The 17,487-nt window shown below is 36.6% G+C and overlaps 1 protein-coding gene across 1 annotated transcript; it reads left to right on the top strand.

Moving 5' to 3' along the window:
- The first annotated feature begins 4,126 nt into the window (after nucleotides 1-4,126).
- Nucleotides 4,127-17,129, top strand: LOC129923999 (39S ribosomal protein L9, mitochondrial-like). Its single transcript, XM_056017576.1, has 8 exons — nucleotides 4,127-4,145; nucleotides 8,595-8,758; nucleotides 10,444-10,606; nucleotides 12,421-12,545; nucleotides 13,419-13,469; nucleotides 14,790-14,891; nucleotides 16,296-16,376; nucleotides 16,812-17,129. Exons 2-8 carry the CDS (start codon nucleotides 8,645-8,647, stop codon nucleotides 16,887-16,889), a joined length of 714 nt encoding a protein of 237 aa, XP_055873551.1. The 5' UTR covers nucleotides 4,127-4,145; nucleotides 8,595-8,644; the 3' UTR covers nucleotides 16,890-17,129.
- The last annotated feature ends 358 nt before the right edge of the window (nucleotides 17,130-17,487 follow it).

Raw genomic sequence — 17,487 nt, 5'->3', positions numbered from 1 at the left:
GGGTGGAGATTCATTATAGTGTATCGAGGATTCCAGAGTAATTTTTTCAAGTTGGTGTTTCTTTTTTAGGTTTAGAGATTCCTGTATGAAATTGGTCCTTTTGAGACGGTTTTTTGTGCCAGTTTTGTGGATTTTTGTTCTGAGTGGGTGCCTCTCCAAGGTTTCCAATTTTGTGAATTGGGAAAGGATTTTTATTTCTCTTCTTTCATCCAGAGAGATCAGGGCAGCGGTTTCCTCCATAGCTCTTATGGGTGTTGTTTTGATTGCTCCTGTCATTATCCTTAGACCAATATTTTAAACCTTGTCTATTTTTCTAAGGTTGGTTTGGGCTGCTGAGCCCCATGCTGTGGCACCATATTCTAGTACAGGTCTTACATAACTGATATAGGTCTTTTTCAGGATGTTGTGATTTGCTCCCCAATCTGTGCCAGCTAATTTTTTCAAGAGAGATAGTCTCTGGATGCCTTTACTCTGTGTTTTATCTATTTGGTTTTTCCAGGTTAGTCTCGGGTCATAGGTGACTCCAAGATAAGTAGGGCTGTCATTTTTTTCTAAAGCTTCCTTATCTAATGTTAATTTTATTGTTTGTTGTTTTGTTGACAGTGAGAATATGGTATATGTTGTCTTTTTTGTGTTAATGGACATGCCCCAGTCTTTGGACCAATTATTGAGTTTATCAAGAGCATCTTGTAATCGAAATTTCGATGTTCCTACATATTCTTCTGTGCTAATTAAGGCAAGGTCATCTGCATACATGCTGCTCTTAACTTTTTTGGGTAGGTTTTGATTTAGATCGTTTATGAATATTAGGAAAAGTGTTGGGGATAGGACTCCTCCTTGGGGGACACCATTTTTTATACCCACTGTGTGGCTTCTTTGTCCTTGCATGCAAACTAAGGCTTTTCTATTATTTAGGTATTCCTTTATCCAGTTGTACATTCTGTGGGATATGTGATGCTGGATTAGCTTGAGCAAGAGACCTTGTTCCCAGACTTTGTCAAATGCTTTTTCTAAGTCAACCCACACAATTGTTGTTGGTTTCTTTTCTTGAAAGCCGTCTTCTATTTCTTGTGTGATGAAGGCAATTTGATCTTCTGTTGATCTGCCTTTTCTAAAGCCAGCCTGGGCTTCAGTGAGTAGGTTATTTGACTCAAGGATCCATGTCAGCCTTCTATTTATCACTCTTTCCATCAGTTTGCAGGTACAGCTAGTGAGGCTGATGGGACGGTAGCTATCCAGTTTATTTCTTGGCTTGCCGTGCTTTAGTATAGGGATCATAATGGCTTTTTTCCAGATGTTTGGAATTCTGCCAGATTTCCAGCTAGCATTGAATAATTGTAGCAGTTTTCTTTTGGCTTGAGGACCCAAGTGAAGAAGCATGTCATTTGATATTTTGTCTGGGCCCGGGGCTTGTTTTGGTTTGAGGGCTTTTAGGGATTCATCTAGTTCCTTCATTTTAAGATTAGTGGTCATTCCCAAGGAGTAAGCTGGATTGTTTTCTTTAAATTTATCTTGGATTTCTGAGTTTACATCTTTATTTCTACTTTCATTAATTTGTATTTGTCCTATGCTTTGGAAAAACTTAATGAATTCATTTGCTGCTTCTTGGCCTTTCAGGGGTTTGTTGTCCATTTCTATTACTATAGGAGTTGTTCTGTTTTCTTCCTGGTTGAGACATTTGGCTATATGCCAGAGTTTGTGGCCATCTCTATCTACGTTTAGTTGTTCTGTTTTTTCATGCCAACTTTTCCTCATGGCGGAAAGGTAATTTTTCCTGAAAACTGCGTTAGCTGCTTTTAGATTTATGTTATTTTCTATACAAGGGTTATTTTCTACTGTGTTTCTGGCTTCATTGTGGAGTTGTTGAAGGTGATCAGACCAGTTGGGGATATAATCTTTTCTTGCTCCTCTAGGAATTGATTCCTTAGCTGCTAGGAGTATTGCTTTGGAGAAAGCTGAGAATGACTTATTAACCTGATTTGATTTGCAGTTTATTGAAGTTGTATATAGGTCTGTGAGCTTTGAGAATAGGTGCCAGTTGGCTTTTTTGTAGTTCCATCTGGGGATGGTGGAGTTTTCTGATATTTTGAAGGAGGTATCGATACTGATCAATATGGGTCTGTGGTCGCTGGTGGCTAGCTGGTCTGCAACTTCTCTAGTGCACTTTTTGGATAAGTTGTCTGTTGCAAAGGCTAGATCTGGAGTGGTTGATGTTAGCCAGGCTCTTGAAAAAAAGGTTGGTTTGTCCTCAGGTTTATTTAGCAAGATAAGTCTGTTCTCTGCTTGCCATTCTTCAATTTCTTCTCCCCTGGCATTTAGGTCTGGGTATCCCCAGCTCTGAGAGTGACTATTCATATCTCCTAAGATTAGACAGTCTTCTTGGTCAGGTATTTGAATGTGGTCAATCTCTATTTCCTTGTCTGGTGGGAAGTAGCAGTTAAATAGATTAATATTTCCATCTGGGAGAATTAGCTTAGTTCCCATTATTTCTGATTCTGAGGAGTTGGGCATAGTTATGTCTGTGGTAGGGATATCATTTTTAATGAGGGTGAGGATTCCTCCTTTGGGTCTGATTTCTCTATCTTGTCTGATGCAGGTGTAGCCTCTAATGGAGAAACGAAGATTACTGTTCAAATGAGTTTCTTGGATGCAAGCTACATCAATTTCTTTCTCATGCAGAAATATTTTTAGAGCTTCTTTTTTCTTTTGGATGCCCTCTGCGTTCCATTGTAAGATTTTTTGACTTTTGGTCTTGGAGTGTTGGCCAGTAGTATTTACTTTCTTGTCCCTGCTCCTGGCTCCACAGGCAGAGATAGAAGAACCATCAGCTCGCTTGTGTGGGCTCCTTCGAGGCGGAGAGCCCGGCCCCCTACCTGCGCGGCGGGATTCCACAGGCAGGACGCCACATCTATTAGAATCGTTACTGAACTCCAACATAGATGAGGTTGCGTGTCAATGTGTTATGCGCCAGGAGGCCCATTGACTCCGACTTCAGCCTGCTTTTCTTTCTGGGTGTGCTCCCATAGCCTTTGATCATCCAAGATCATCTGCAAGGCAGCAGGTGTTTATTTTCGGAGTTTTCTCTCCTAGATGAACTGCTATCCCTAGCTAATGGGTTTCATCTACCCGGGTTTAGAGTTAGAGCGCCATATACTCGCTTTTTGCAATCATTTCCCTGGATTTCTGAGATGTTTTTAGTAAATATTCTAACCACTGGAATACTTCACCTCATCCTCCATGACTGCAAACCAGTTGGTCCGCGGCTGTTTATTTGCTATTCACAGCTAACCCTTATATCTAAGGGTCTTTCCCCTATCCGCCACCTGGGGACGCACTTGGTAGAAGGTGGTAGCTCCCCCAAGTTATATATAATGATAATATATATTGTTGCAACTCTCGGCTAGGCACTCAACGAATAGGCATGCAACTCAACACAGTTTAACAGGAAATAATAGTTGTGTTTATTCACTAGGGTAAACACATAACATGATGATTCATCCTTCAGCTTCCTCAGAGTCTTACTACTAAGTATACCAGTCCTTTGCTACTTAACCAGAATGTGGACCAACGACAGCCTTCCCCGCTTCGCTCCAGGTCCCTACTACAACCTTCAGGCAGCACAAAAGTTGGCCTCTTAGTTTCCCAAACATTCAGACTCTTCACAATCCCTGATGCACTGTTCTTCTCTCCATTCTAGTGTCTTCCTGTTTACGTTCACTAGTGCGCTAGTGCGCACCTCAAGCACTGGTGCAAGGCAGGGTTACAACAATATATATAGTAATATACCATGCTTTTTTGTGAAGGTACGCTCCGGTAAGGCCAATTGTCACCTTTTTTCAAAGTGGGGAAAAAATTATTACTTTTCTTCTATTAGATTTTAACTTTTATTATTAACATTTTATTTTACATTTATTAGTAGTTAAAAGTTAGGCAATCCATCACTGAGTAAAAAAAAAAAAAACACTGTACCGGTGTATATATATTCTAGATCTGGATTATCATTATTAAATCTACTTAAATCTAGATCTATCTAGAAGCTAAATTTTATCTAGTCTTAAGTCTCTAATTTTCTAGTAGACTAATTTGGATAAATAAGGGTTACAAGAAATCCAGCTAAAAGAGGACATGTCCTCCATTTTGGGGTTGTGAGTGGCTATATATATAATATATTGTAATAACTTAAGTGAGGCAACTCAACGAGGACATAGACGTTTATTTACACTGAGACATGACAAACACAAAGGGGCATCTGCCTTGAGCACAGCATCTCCATATTGGCTCTCTACTTGGGCGGAAATTGTTAGTCTCTTATGTCAACATCCGACTTGTCTGGTCACTGATAGTGCGCACCTTCTTTCTGCACTATCTTGGATGGCGGTGCGCATGGCAAAGTCATAACATTGCCCCCGTCTTAGCACTTTTCGTCCCGAAAAGAAACACTGCAGCTGAGGTTTGACAGTTCAGGTGGAGGTCGATCAGTGGGAGCCACAGGCGGCAGGGAGCGTGTTCCCCACGAGGCCATCCGCATTGTTTTCCTCCAGTGCCGCTTTCTCTTTCTCCAGTTGACCAGGCTGTTATTGCGACGATGACGTGGCCGTTTGACACACAAAGAGATAGTCGCTGATGCCAGCCAGCTGACACAGGGAGAGTTAGTGGAGGTCAGGGTTGCCAGCCACGTAACACAAATGGAGGTTGTGGCCATCACTGTATTTTCCAGGGTTGTTGTTCTAAGATGCTGAGTCAGCGGACCTCCTCCATGGACGTCTCGTAACACAGTTGTTGGCCCACCGGTAGCCTTGGTTTCAAGCACATAGTCTTTCTCAGCCTCATCTGTAAGGTATGCCCATGAAGCATCCTTGTAATGTTCATCCACCACTACATCAGGTTTCGCTGGGATTAATTCACCACCGTTCAAGTCACTCTCACTGATGTGGGCAGAAGTACACATTTCAGTCAAGTTCAGATCTTGTAGCTGGGTTTCTTGGCATGTGCACTGTCCCCGCAGGACGCCGCATATACAGTTCATGTCAATCGCCTGGATGCAGTTGTCAAATATGGAGTTCTCTTTTATGCCGCGGCCAAAGTCAAATTCGTTGTTTCTGCCTCGGCCATTGTTGGGGCCCGCATTCGCAGCTTCACTCGACGACATCCAAGGCAAGGAATCAGAAATGGTCTTAAGGCTTTCATGGTTGGAGTTCTCATCAAAGGTACTGACAGATAAACAGAGGTCTTTAAGGTCCATAGCAACAGGCTTGAACGCAGACCCAACGTTGTCTTGATCTGTCCGGCTCGTTGCAGGTACACCAGAAACAAAAGTTTCAGGCTCATAACAGACTTCAGTTAAGGTACTGGTAACAGGTACAACATGAACAATCGCTTCAGGCACGTAACAGTCTTCAGTTTCTTCATTTGTCTCTTTCCCTTCGATTCGGTACATCTCGTTGAGATCATCACAGCAATCATTGTCACGTTTCTCGTCTTGAAAGTCACAACCACAAGACTTGCCCACAACACAGACACAGACGGCGCTCAAATTCCCAGCGTCTCCGTCACCACTGTTTGTGCAGCCACAGTCTTGACCACACAACTTCTTTACCAACGAGGCTACAGGCAACTGCTCCTTTACCAACGAGTCTACCCCTTCTTTCATTCGAGACACCATTTTATCTACCTTGTTCCCCATACTGTTAATTTGTTTACACATTGCTTCATTTATCTTGCCAATAAGCTCATAAATCTCCGGTTCAATTTCAAATAAGTAGGTATCTGGATCTTCGTCTTCATCTATCAAGGCTTGCCGGAGACGAGCTGTAAGCACCTCCTTGGTACCACCAATTATCTCATATCGGTTACGAAGTTCCTTCCTAAGCTCTCTAACTGAGAGTTGGTCTAATCGTTTCAAAGCTGCCATTGTAAATCCTACCTCCTCTCGTTGAGTTGCCTATAATCCCACTTCTGACAACCAATTGTAATAAATTTCCAGGAAAACACTCAACAGGTTAATGATAATATAGATAAGGATTTAATAAGTAAATAAAGAACACACACAAACCACAGAATGTCAATTTGTTCTAGATCTAGTTTGATTCAACGAAATAAGCCGGCATCTACTATCATGTCTCCATTTCCTCCTGTCCCTTGTTCCACGCTGGTGTGGAACAGTGCCTAGTGCGCACCATGTATCTCAGTGCGGAAATAGAGTTACAACAATATATACTATTCTGTTATCTAGATAGAGACATATGTCTTGGTATCTACTACTAAGTTAACTAACTTCTACTAGATCTATTTAGTAGTCTTTAAAGGGAAACTCCGATAGTTTTTCAAATTTTAGTTATTGACATATTTAAATTGTGCGTAAAAAGTTGTAATAGTAAACATTATATCATTTTTTATTTAAATGCTCAGAAAATTTTATATTTAATAAATTAGACAGAAAATTCTTCACATATGTATCTAAAAAAAAAAAACGGGGTTCTGCGAGATGTTTATAGTTTTAAAAGACGTGACGTCACTGCGTTGGCTAAATTTAGATCTAGATCTATATAACCGATTTATATAAACTCTCTAGATTTAGATCTATCGGATCGCATTTATTGTTACACTTCACAGCTAGATCTAGTCTTCACGTTGATTTATAATCAATCATTGTTTATAAATAATATTCTAGATCTAAACCTCTATTTCTACTTGAAGAAAATGAAATACTGTTCTTCAGCTTGTTGCAGTAGTTCCAATCACAAAGACTCAGATAAAATCAGCAAGTATGCTGATACAGAAATTAGTGTCTCTTTTCATTTGTTTCCAAGAGATGAAGTTTTAAAGGGAAAATGGGAAAAATTTATTAGCCTGAAGAGCAAATATTTTACAAAGGCATTAGCTAATTCCTGTTTATGCTCAAACCATTTTGAGAGTAGCTGTTTCAGCAACTTCATTGCTGTGGAAATGGGATTTGAAAAAAATTTGAAGTTAATACCAGGTGCAGTATCAACAATACATTGGATTTCCAGGCCAAAGAATTCAATTAATGATACTACTGGGACATTTTAAACAACTGAAGTTCATAAATATAAATGAAATCAGATTTGTGAGCTAGAAATTTACTAAGAATACTAGGATCTAGGATGGCTGCCTGGCCGTGCGGTTTGTGCGCTGGACTGTCGTTCGGATTTATCGACGGTCGAGGGTTCAAACCCTGCCCGCTCCCATCCCCCGTCGTCCTGCGGGAGGTTTGGACTAGGAAGTAAACTATCTTCAACTCTGAAGGAACATCCGAAACATGTAAAACATTTTACAAAAACAAAACATTTTACAAACATCTACTATTAAATTTCTTATTTAATAAGTAGATCTATCGTCTACGAAACTCAATTCCAACTTTTTAACTTTTGACCTTGGGGGTGTGTCTCGCCGGCTGAGCCAGCGACAAGCTCTCTCATCACTTTTTCCATGTCAACCAATGTTAGGTCAAAACGGCACAAAAAAATCATAACTTTCTTACTTTCAAACATACAGTCATAATTTATACACCATTAGAAATTTCTTTTAAAGTATTTTAATGATGTACTAACGAAAATTTTTTTTATGCAAGATAATTTTTTTTTCGCCTCCCTATCTATAGGATTTGAGTGCACACTCGTGACGTCACACAGAAATTCAGTGAAAATCTGACCGTTTTGGATGCGCAGAAAAATTATGTCACAAAAACATCAATTACTAAGTTATTCTTGCAAATAAAAGAAAAAGAATAATATATTCATTATCTATAAATCAAAACACATATTATATCAAAAATTGTCAAAACCATCGGAGTTTCCCTTTAAGACTAATAGGCCTTCTTATACTAGACATCTTCTAGTTCTAATTGTCTTGTGTTCACTTTTAAAAAATCAAGAGTTATATTTCTGAAAAATTTTAATGCATCATTTGTGTCTTTAATCAACTGATATTTAATAAATAATCATCAACACCCGAATGTTATTCTATGTTTTTCAATTCAACTAATCATTTGTACAGGCAGGGTTAAATCCTAATCATAACTCCACCCTTCGAGCAGCCTGTGAGTTTTTCATGCTTTAACAACCACACATCCCAAAAAGCCTAGGAGTCTGGGAGCACATGAAGCATGCTGACTGGACTTCACCAGAAAGACAGGCCATTGTCCCATTAGTTTGTGTTTGGCACTGTTTAAATACTAAACTTTGATAATGGAAGGAAGAAGAAACTGTGTCTTATATTCTTATTAACTGTCCTAGACTTGCTGAATTCAGTTTTGACAGGTCTGGTAAGCCATGCTTGCTTTTGACCTGTATGATGACATACATGTGTTGCACACATCTGCAGGGTTTTTGAAAGAGGATTTGAGCCTCTGACTCCATTACTCACACAGAGCTTGAGGATGATGTGATGATGATCCTATGTTCTTTCAGTTATAGATCTATGTAAATATGCCATGTTTTTGGTTAAATCTAAATATAAAGAACATGAATTCTCCTTTTAAAAGAACTTAATGCATTTCCTTATTTGCTTTAAAATGATCCACATTTATTTTGTATAGAAAGTTATTGATACATTTCTTGTTTTTTATTTTTCAGTCCTGGTGAGATTTCATTGTCATACTTATCATCTCAAGACACAATCAAACATGGCCGTTACATTGAATGCCTTGAGAAGGTGTGGGAAATGTTTGAGTAGATCAGCTGTGACAAGACTCAGCAAACTGTTTGATATTAGTTCAGTTTCTATGGCACAAACAAGAGTAAGTGTTTGACTTTTTTATTCTTTTGCACCTGATACAAGCCTAGAATACTTAATGGTTGTCACAGATACATAACACTAAATGACAAAGTTACTTTCTCATTTACCAATATGTTTATGTTCTGGGATAAGAGTTTTGATTCAAAAGGATGCTCTTTAGAAGTTCAAAGAAAAATACAATTTTGCACAATTATATTGAAGATAATTGTACTCATTACACAAATCTGTAAAGTAATCTTTTAGTTTATATGTGGTTCTATTTTTTTTTTTTGCATCAGTGGATTAAAGATTTTCTGATAGGGAGAGAATAAACTGTAATAATAAATGGCTCTAAATCAACACCAATAGCATCTATGGAACAACCAGATAGACCTGTTAACTACCTTACCCTAAGGTCAGTGTCAATCAACAACCTCAAAGAGGTGTGGTGCAACCAATGGGCAACAAGAAACACATGCAGAGCCATGTACAAAGAAATTAACATGCCTAACAAACTGGACAGTATTAACTTCCTCCCCCACAAAGAGCAATCTACAATCTTCTAACTAAGGACAGGACACACACCTCTGTTAAATTACCATCTCAGTAACATAAATCCCACACAATCCCCCTTTGTAGACTCTACGCCCACCCTTATGAAACCGTAAACCATATCCTTTTTGAATGTTCCTTCCTAATCCACCTTAGGCAGACCCTACTACCACTCCAGCCAAACATAACCAACACCCTGTACGACATTGCTGAACAACTGAAGAAAACAGCACACTATTTTCCTTGGCACAGTCTGCAAAAGAGCTGACAGCTCAGCAGCAAAAGCTGGCTAGAAGAAGAAGAATTTACATTAACGATTTACCAATTGCATTAGTTTAGGAACAAAAGTCAGATTATTTGCAGACGATTGCGTAATATATAGAACAATAAAACAACACAAGATACAGAAATTTTACAAAGAGAATTAGATGAATTACAGAAATGGGAATCAATTTGGAGCATGTCTTTCCACACAGAAAAATGTCAGTTATTAAGAGTAATAAAAAACAACAACTAATTAATTCCACTAATCTTATTCACGGTAAACCAGTAACACAGACTGAAAACACAAAATACCTAGATGTTATAATAAATGATGAAACTATTAAAAAATCAAACAAAGCATTAGGGTTTATTAAAAGAAATTTCTATAAATCAAAAAAGAACATAAAACTAAAATGTTATTTAACCTTGGTTAGGCCAATAATAGAATATGCATCCTCTGTTTGGAACTTAAGAAAACATTAAGAAACTGAAACAGACAAAAAATAGAGCAGTGAGATTCATAATAAACGAATATTCACATTTGACTAGAGTAACACCTTTAGTAAAATCACTAAATTTAGAAATATGCTAGGATAAATTTGTACAAATGCTCCTTCTTCCCTAGTGCTATTAGAGCATGAAATGGGTTGCCTGAGCTAGCCAGGAAAACCAGTGACTTGGCAGAAATTAGGTCAATGGTTAATATCCATGATTGAATGCATGACGCGTAGGACATAATCATCTGTACTATATAAGATAAGAAGATATATTAATTAATATAATATTTTGAGAGTGTATTTTATTTTTATAACGTGTGTATTTTTTTCATGATATAGTTGTCTTGTATGATTTTATTTTTATGTTTGAGTAACATATCTCAACTATTTACAGAGCTACACCATCATAATGGAAAGAGTTTTCCCACTGCCACCTGACAAAGATGGAGAAAAACCAGATATCAGTCAGATGAACGAAATTCATAAGATTCTGCGTGATGTTGAAATAGTTCAATATCCAGAGGAATTAGATTGCCTCCTTATTCAGTATGTTGAAGGTAAGGATAATTACATAATACATAGTTTACATCTTAACAGCAATGAAATGAAATCAAACTTTAGTACTAAGTGGTTTCTATTGTTTTTGTTTTCTATCAAGTTATTTAAATGGTGGTTTATTATAAGGGGATGTTTTGATAAGTCATTTTATGTTAGTAAAATGTTATGAAACTGAAATTGGGAAAGTATCTTATTGATTTGTAGTCTTTTTGATTACTGTTGGAAAATGAGAATATTTGGTAAAAATGTGTGCATTTTAAGTTACCAGTATTTATAATTTCTGTGATGGAAATAGTCAGTTCTACCTGAATTTTATTCCTTTTTCTTGTGATGTGTAGTTACTGTGTAGAAATTTAAGCGAGATTCTTGTAGATCATAGTTAAAACAATATACAAAAATATTTCTTTTAAAACATTTATTCTTTTTCTGGTAACAATAAAGTCGATATTGCCTTGCACCATAATCAATTTTTGTTGACACAAAAATCTTGTCACTTCCCTAAAACTGTCATGTCATTAATTTTTTTTGTTTTTTGGGCATTGCACACCTTTTTACTTTTACACCTAAAGCTTAATGGTTTTCTTTTTAAAATAGTGTTGTTAATAAACTTAAGGGAGGCAACTCAGTGAGGCACATTCAGAAAGGAGGGAATGTTTATTTACAGATGATATGAGACTATTACAGCAAACATAAATAGCAATCTTGGTCACTGTCAGGTGCCACCTCTGTCACCTCTATCACCACTGCCACTAGGGTCACAGATCTTTGTCGCTCTATAGTTGTCCAAACACCACCAGGAATGTCTTTTGCTATCCACTGTTTCTCAAACCTTCCTGTCCTATCTGCCCTACAGAGCATCTATACTGTTCCTCACCATTTTGCTGGCCTGTCCTCTAGCTATGATTTCTGTTTAGTGTAGGCAGAGTGGACCAAACTCTTCCTTTCTACTTCTCTTCTGTTTTCTTCTTCTTTCTTAGGCAAAAGGAATCTTTGTCTTAATTAAGATATTCTTGTCTTGGACAATGTGCAATAGTGTGCTGGATGGCAGTGCATATAAAAGGAGTTATGTACTAAAAGCATTTAGCGTGTCAGACATTAACACCTAAAACCAACCTGGAAATCTCCCCCACATCTCTTACAAGACTAAAATAAGAATCTTTAACTCTAATGTCATGGCGGTCCTACTATATGATTCTAGAACATGGATAACAACTGAAGCAACAATATAAAAAGTACAGACCTTCATCAACAGATGTCTTAGAAATATCCTAAAAACACACTGGTGAACAAAATAGACAGGTGGGGATGAGTGGACAAAATATAGAGGTGCAGATCTTAGAGAGGAAGTGGAGATGGATTGGTCACACCATTAGAAAAGATACCAACAACAAAACTAGGCAGGCCTTAGAGTCTAACCCCCATGGCACAAGACGTAGAGGAAGACCAAAAAGAGCATGGCAACGCATTTTCTAGATGAAGGACAGGAAAGAGCTGAGAAGCCATTTAAAAAACTAGTAAGAGACCATGGCCATGGAGAGTGGTATGTTTTTACTGAGGTCCTATGTTTCATGAGGAACGCAAAGGAAAGATGATGATGAATAAAAGAGCACCTTTACAATATATCAGCAGTAACTCACTTTTTATTTAGTTTATATTTATGGAACTACTTTGGTCATGTTTTGCCTTTGATACTTACATACTATCCTTCTCTATTCTTTTCTAAAAAAAATAAATTTCAATGCTGCTGTTAAATAATTTAAAATATGACATGAAAATGTTGATTTCATCAAAAATGTATATGTGCAATTCTTAGGGTTAGGTATAAGAGGAGACATAGTTCGTGTCAAGAGGAGTTTGTTTCATGAGCAGCTGTTTCCTTCTGGTCAGGCTGTCTATGCATCGCCTGACAACATTAAAGAGCTGGAAGATGAAAGGAAGGTTTGTAGATTTTCAATGAAAATTTATCCGCATTATAGTGCAACCCAATTTAAATTATATAACTAGTATCATTTGTTAACTGAGTGTCAAACTCTAATACCTATCATTTAGAACCTTGTTGAAGGCTGGACTTTTAAATCTTAAACTTGAGACATTCAGTACTCCTATGAATCAGACATTAGTTGGACAAAGAAAGTATCAACATGAACAAAGTAGTATAAAATACTAACAATTAATTGAATAGACAACTATTGGAGCTAACACAGTTTCTGAAAACATAGTACTTTTTTAAATTTCATTTTTGAAGTAGGTGCTTTGTCTAACTGTTTTGATTTATTGATAAATACAAAGTTTTTAGTATAGCAGATTGTAATGGCATATGTGTTAGTTTGTGATGTGATTTATGAGTTTCACATTTGGTTATGCTTCTTAAGTAAATTTGCTGAAGTTAATTAGTGCTTAGAAGCTAGATGGCTGTAATGAGTTGGATGTGGTAAACAAAGGAATGACATCAGAGAATTAGGAGAATTAGGAATATACTTGGGATGCTTGAGAGAAAGAAAAGAGAAACACTATTCTGTACAACTGATCACTTAAAATTTCATTTTGTAACAAAATGCATACTTATCATTAAGTAATTAATCACTTACACATCAGGTCATCCTTGGTTGTTGTTAATTATGTGTTGTTGTTGTTTTTTTGTTCTCTAAAGAAACTAACAATGCTGGTATGTAGCTACACTAATTTGTCTTAATTTGCTTTTAGTGTTATGTGGTCATAATGGAGACACTACATCTTAAATCTAAAAGTATCACTAATCAAAACATGCTGGTAAAAGTATTTTACTAAGTTTGGTACAAACTTTATTTGCAGGCTCTTGGAATAGACAAACCTGAAGCTAGGCTTGGTGTTCAAGCCAGGATGGTGAGTGCATTGTGTTTTACAGCCCTTGGACTATTATATCTTTTTAATTCAATGTTTTTTTCCTTTGTGGTAACTTGATTTAAATTTTTTTCTGCCCAAGGCTTTATTGTTGTTGTTTTTTTTTAAAGACAATGAAATAGGGCATAGTTATAAACTAAAACTAATAAATTAAAATAGTTTTTTTTTTTACTAGCATTTCTCAACATCTGGTATATTTACCTCCTAGAGATCACAATGGACTAGTACCCACTAATATGCTATGGGTGCTTGAGAGAAAGAATATGAGAAACACTATTCTGTACAATTGATTGCTTAAACTAAACAAAAAATATGCATGGTTATTTACAAACTAGGTCATCCTTAGAAATGCCCATATGAAAAACAATGCCTTGAAGGCTAACTTTATTTGATTTTATTATAGCTACTGATTAACAATAATCCTATTGCTGTTATCAGTGTGAAGGGTTTTATCTCTATTTGGCCACTGTACCTATTTTTTGGAAATTACCTGGTGTGTGAAAAAAATGCATCAGAATCTATACCTAAACAACCAATGGCCATTCAACCTCGTGATTAGCCATTACTATTATCTTCACACACACACACTCCCCCCCATCCCAAATATATTTGAATTGACTATGTGCGTTTTAAATGTGAAACATTTTGTGACATTGATTATGAACCAGTGACGTTGAGGTAGTTATAGTTTTTTTTTCACAGTCCTAAAGTTGATATTTTAATTGATTACACTGTTAGGAATCAGAATTAAGGTTGTGAGAAATCCAATGAAAAAAAAATCTTTAATTTTTTTTAGATTTTAAGTCAGATTGTTAGTAAGGAAGGTTGGGGGGTGGGAAGTGTGTGAGTCCCTCAGGAACTCAGTTATAGTTTAGGGACTAATGTCTGGTAAGGATAAGAGATCTCTTAGGGATCATCATTTATGATAGTATGTATGTCACAGCTGGGTTTTGAGTACCATATGGGTGGGAAGCGTGGTCGAGAGGCCAAGTGCGCTTGAACTTGGCTTGGCTTGGCTACCTAGAAGGGGGCTCGAGGTTCGACACCCGACTCGGGCAGAGTTGTGTTTACTGAGCGCCTAAAGGCAGCACGGAAAACCAACTCCTAGATACCCCCTCCCCCCCCACCGGTCCACAAATGAGATTGGACCAAAAGCGCTCTGAGCATGCTATAAGCATGAAAGTAGCGCTATTTAAAAGCTATAATAATAATATAATAATAATAATAAATTACAATCTTTTGACTCTTTCTAGTCAATACTATTTTATAACTGTGTGTAAAGTTAATATCAAACAATTCCAGGCTATAAAAGAACTGTCGCATATGAATCTTGAGATCCCAATGAATGATAAAGAAGAGTGGACACTTACCAAAGAACATGTCCAAGTGGGGTTTAGAATCCAGGTGAGCACGGCTAAAAAGTTTGTAAAACTTCTTGGGCCCTTAAGATGAATTTTATATTCTTCTATTGCGTTCTCAGCACTTTCAAGGGTTCAGATAATTAGTCCTATATCTGAGATGAATTGTGCAGTGGTGTTCAGATTCTATAAGGCAGTTGAGTTTTCTTCTATTGGGGTGTTTTGGGGTCAGTTTCTTTTTCTCAATTCTCCATAAAGTCATTTCAATTTTCAAACAAGAAACTATACCATTGTTCTTGTATTTAAATTACTGAAAAAAATCAAGAAAATGCTATGAAAAAAAACTTTTAAAAGGAGAAAGCTTGTTCATGCCTTCTACTTATTTTTTTGTCTATTATTGGTCATTTTGTTACAATCCATTTAGCACTTAAATCTTTAGCTTTTTAATTATCTTTCACTGTAAATTTAATTAGCACAAGCTCTTGGCATCATTGGGGTGAAGCAGCTGACTGGTTAGCACTTGTCTTCTCAACTGAGGTCTTGAGTTTGAATCCTGTAATTGTGAAGTTTAGGATATTTAGGTTTTCCCCTGAGGTCCACCCAACTCGAAGCTACTTGACATTTGTTGAGGAAGTAAAGGCAGTTTGAGTTTAGGCACATTGGCACAATTTAGGCCATGTCGTGCCCGTTATCAGCTTGTCATTGTGCTGACACATGATACTTTTGTTAACCATCAGCCATAAAAAAAGAGTTTTACATCATCTTCTCCCATAGATTTGCAAGGTCTAAAAGAGCTGTCTTTATTTGTTACTGTTGTTTTTGACATTCATTAATCTCCTTCAGTCCTAACTTGAGTTGTAAGACAACTATGGCTCATCTAGTGCATGAGCTAAGAGCCTAGCATTGGCTGTGGTTGGAATGCTGTTTCCCACACACCAGTTTCTAAAGCAGTGTCACAGGATCTGCCAAATTGTAGCACATTGTGCTTCAAGTTCTTTTAGGGTCACCTGCTCCTGATTTTGTATCAGGGTTGACTCACTAAGCCTTTCCCATGTTTGGATATAGCTGCAAGGCATTGGAGGTTTGAATTCAGAGTTTTCTTTCTTGTAGATGGCTAGCCAACAAAGGTTAGTGAGCCACATCCTGACTAAAGCTTTCTGGTTTAGTCACCAGAGGCTTTCCCGCACATCTCCTTCTGTGCTAACAATTCCTCTGGACCCGAATTCTGAGCTACATGTGAAGGAAAGGAGTTGGACTGGTTGTCAGAGGTCATTTGAGACTCATGCCATTATTAGAAGCATTTTGAGTAGTGGATTTCTTAAATATTATCCATTATCTCTTACTGGTGGTAAAAATATTATTATTAAAAAGATATCCAGTGTTAATAGGCAAGAAATACTCTAGCTGTTTCCAAGATCTTTGACAACATTTGTGACTAATCTTTCTTTAGGGTGTTGAACTGCAAGAAGAATGCATTGTTTTACCAGAAGAAGAAGTAAAAGAATTCAAAGAATTGATAGTGAAAGTTTGTGTAAGTACACCATTTGTAGAGACATGCTTGTGAGGGTTGTTAAGATTGGTTAGGACAGATACAAAGTTTTAGATGTATCAACATCTGATGGTTTAGATGCTTAATATCTAATGTTTTAGATATTTCAACATCTAATGTTTTAGCTATTTCTATAACTTTTTTTAAAAATACCTGCTTATGTTTTAGATGTATCAAAATGTTTCTGCAAATTTTTAAATGTTCTACTACCAAAGCTAAAAAAAAAAATTAATTATAATTGTAATATAGATGATAACTTTAAAACACCAGCCATAGTCTTGAGAAAGTGGCAAATTATGTTAATTAACCTGAAATTTATTTTTAAAATAATTAAGAATAATATTAAGTTTTTAAACTAGATATTGCTAAAGACAAATAAAAACTTATTTTGACAAAATAAAAAAAAATGTTTTTCAGATCAACGGCTTGGAGTCTGTAGACGTTAAAGCTAACATTATTCCCATCTCACAGAAATATGTCATCCCTAAGAAATGATACAGTTAAGAATTTCTATGTAATTTGAAATTAATGACAATTGTGGACTTGACTGGATGTAGTGGCTCCGGCCTTAACATTGCAGTCATGTTCATCATTTAAATTTTATTTTATTACAAACATTGAATGAATGAATCAATCACAGGTATGTAGTTGCAGATGATTATATCTTCCCTAGCAATTCATGTGTAAATTATACAGACTGTTATAAAATTATTATTATTAAATATTTTGCTGCTATTCCAGTCTTGGATCTTTGTTTTCTTGTACTTTAAAAACAAAAAAGGAGGTAAATGTCCTGTTTATGACACCATACACAAATCTTCATGATGGTTACAAAAACATGAGCTTATTGTCATTACTCTGACACTGCCAGAAACAAGATTTGTTGAAGAGAAAACAAAGAAGTTTTATTGTATGTGAAGCTTTCTAGGGATGCTTTAAACATGGAATGTCTGCAACAGCATCCTCTCTGATAGCAATAATTTTATTGTAGTTTTAAAAGCAAAAAAAAAAAAAAACAACACCTTTTCAAATTGATAGATATGCACAGAAAGTTTAATAAATGCAATCAGTTTATAGTTTCAGCTGTATGTTT

Source organism: Biomphalaria glabrata, chromosome 18 (assembly GCF_947242115.1).
Source record: "Biomphalaria glabrata chromosome 18, xgBioGlab47.1, whole genome shotgun sequence".
Lineage (NCBI taxonomy): Eukaryota > Metazoa > Mollusca > Gastropoda > Planorbidae > Biomphalaria > Biomphalaria glabrata.
The sequence above is the reverse complement of the archived record's forward strand: the minus strand, read 5'-3'. Positions and strand labels throughout refer to the sequence as shown.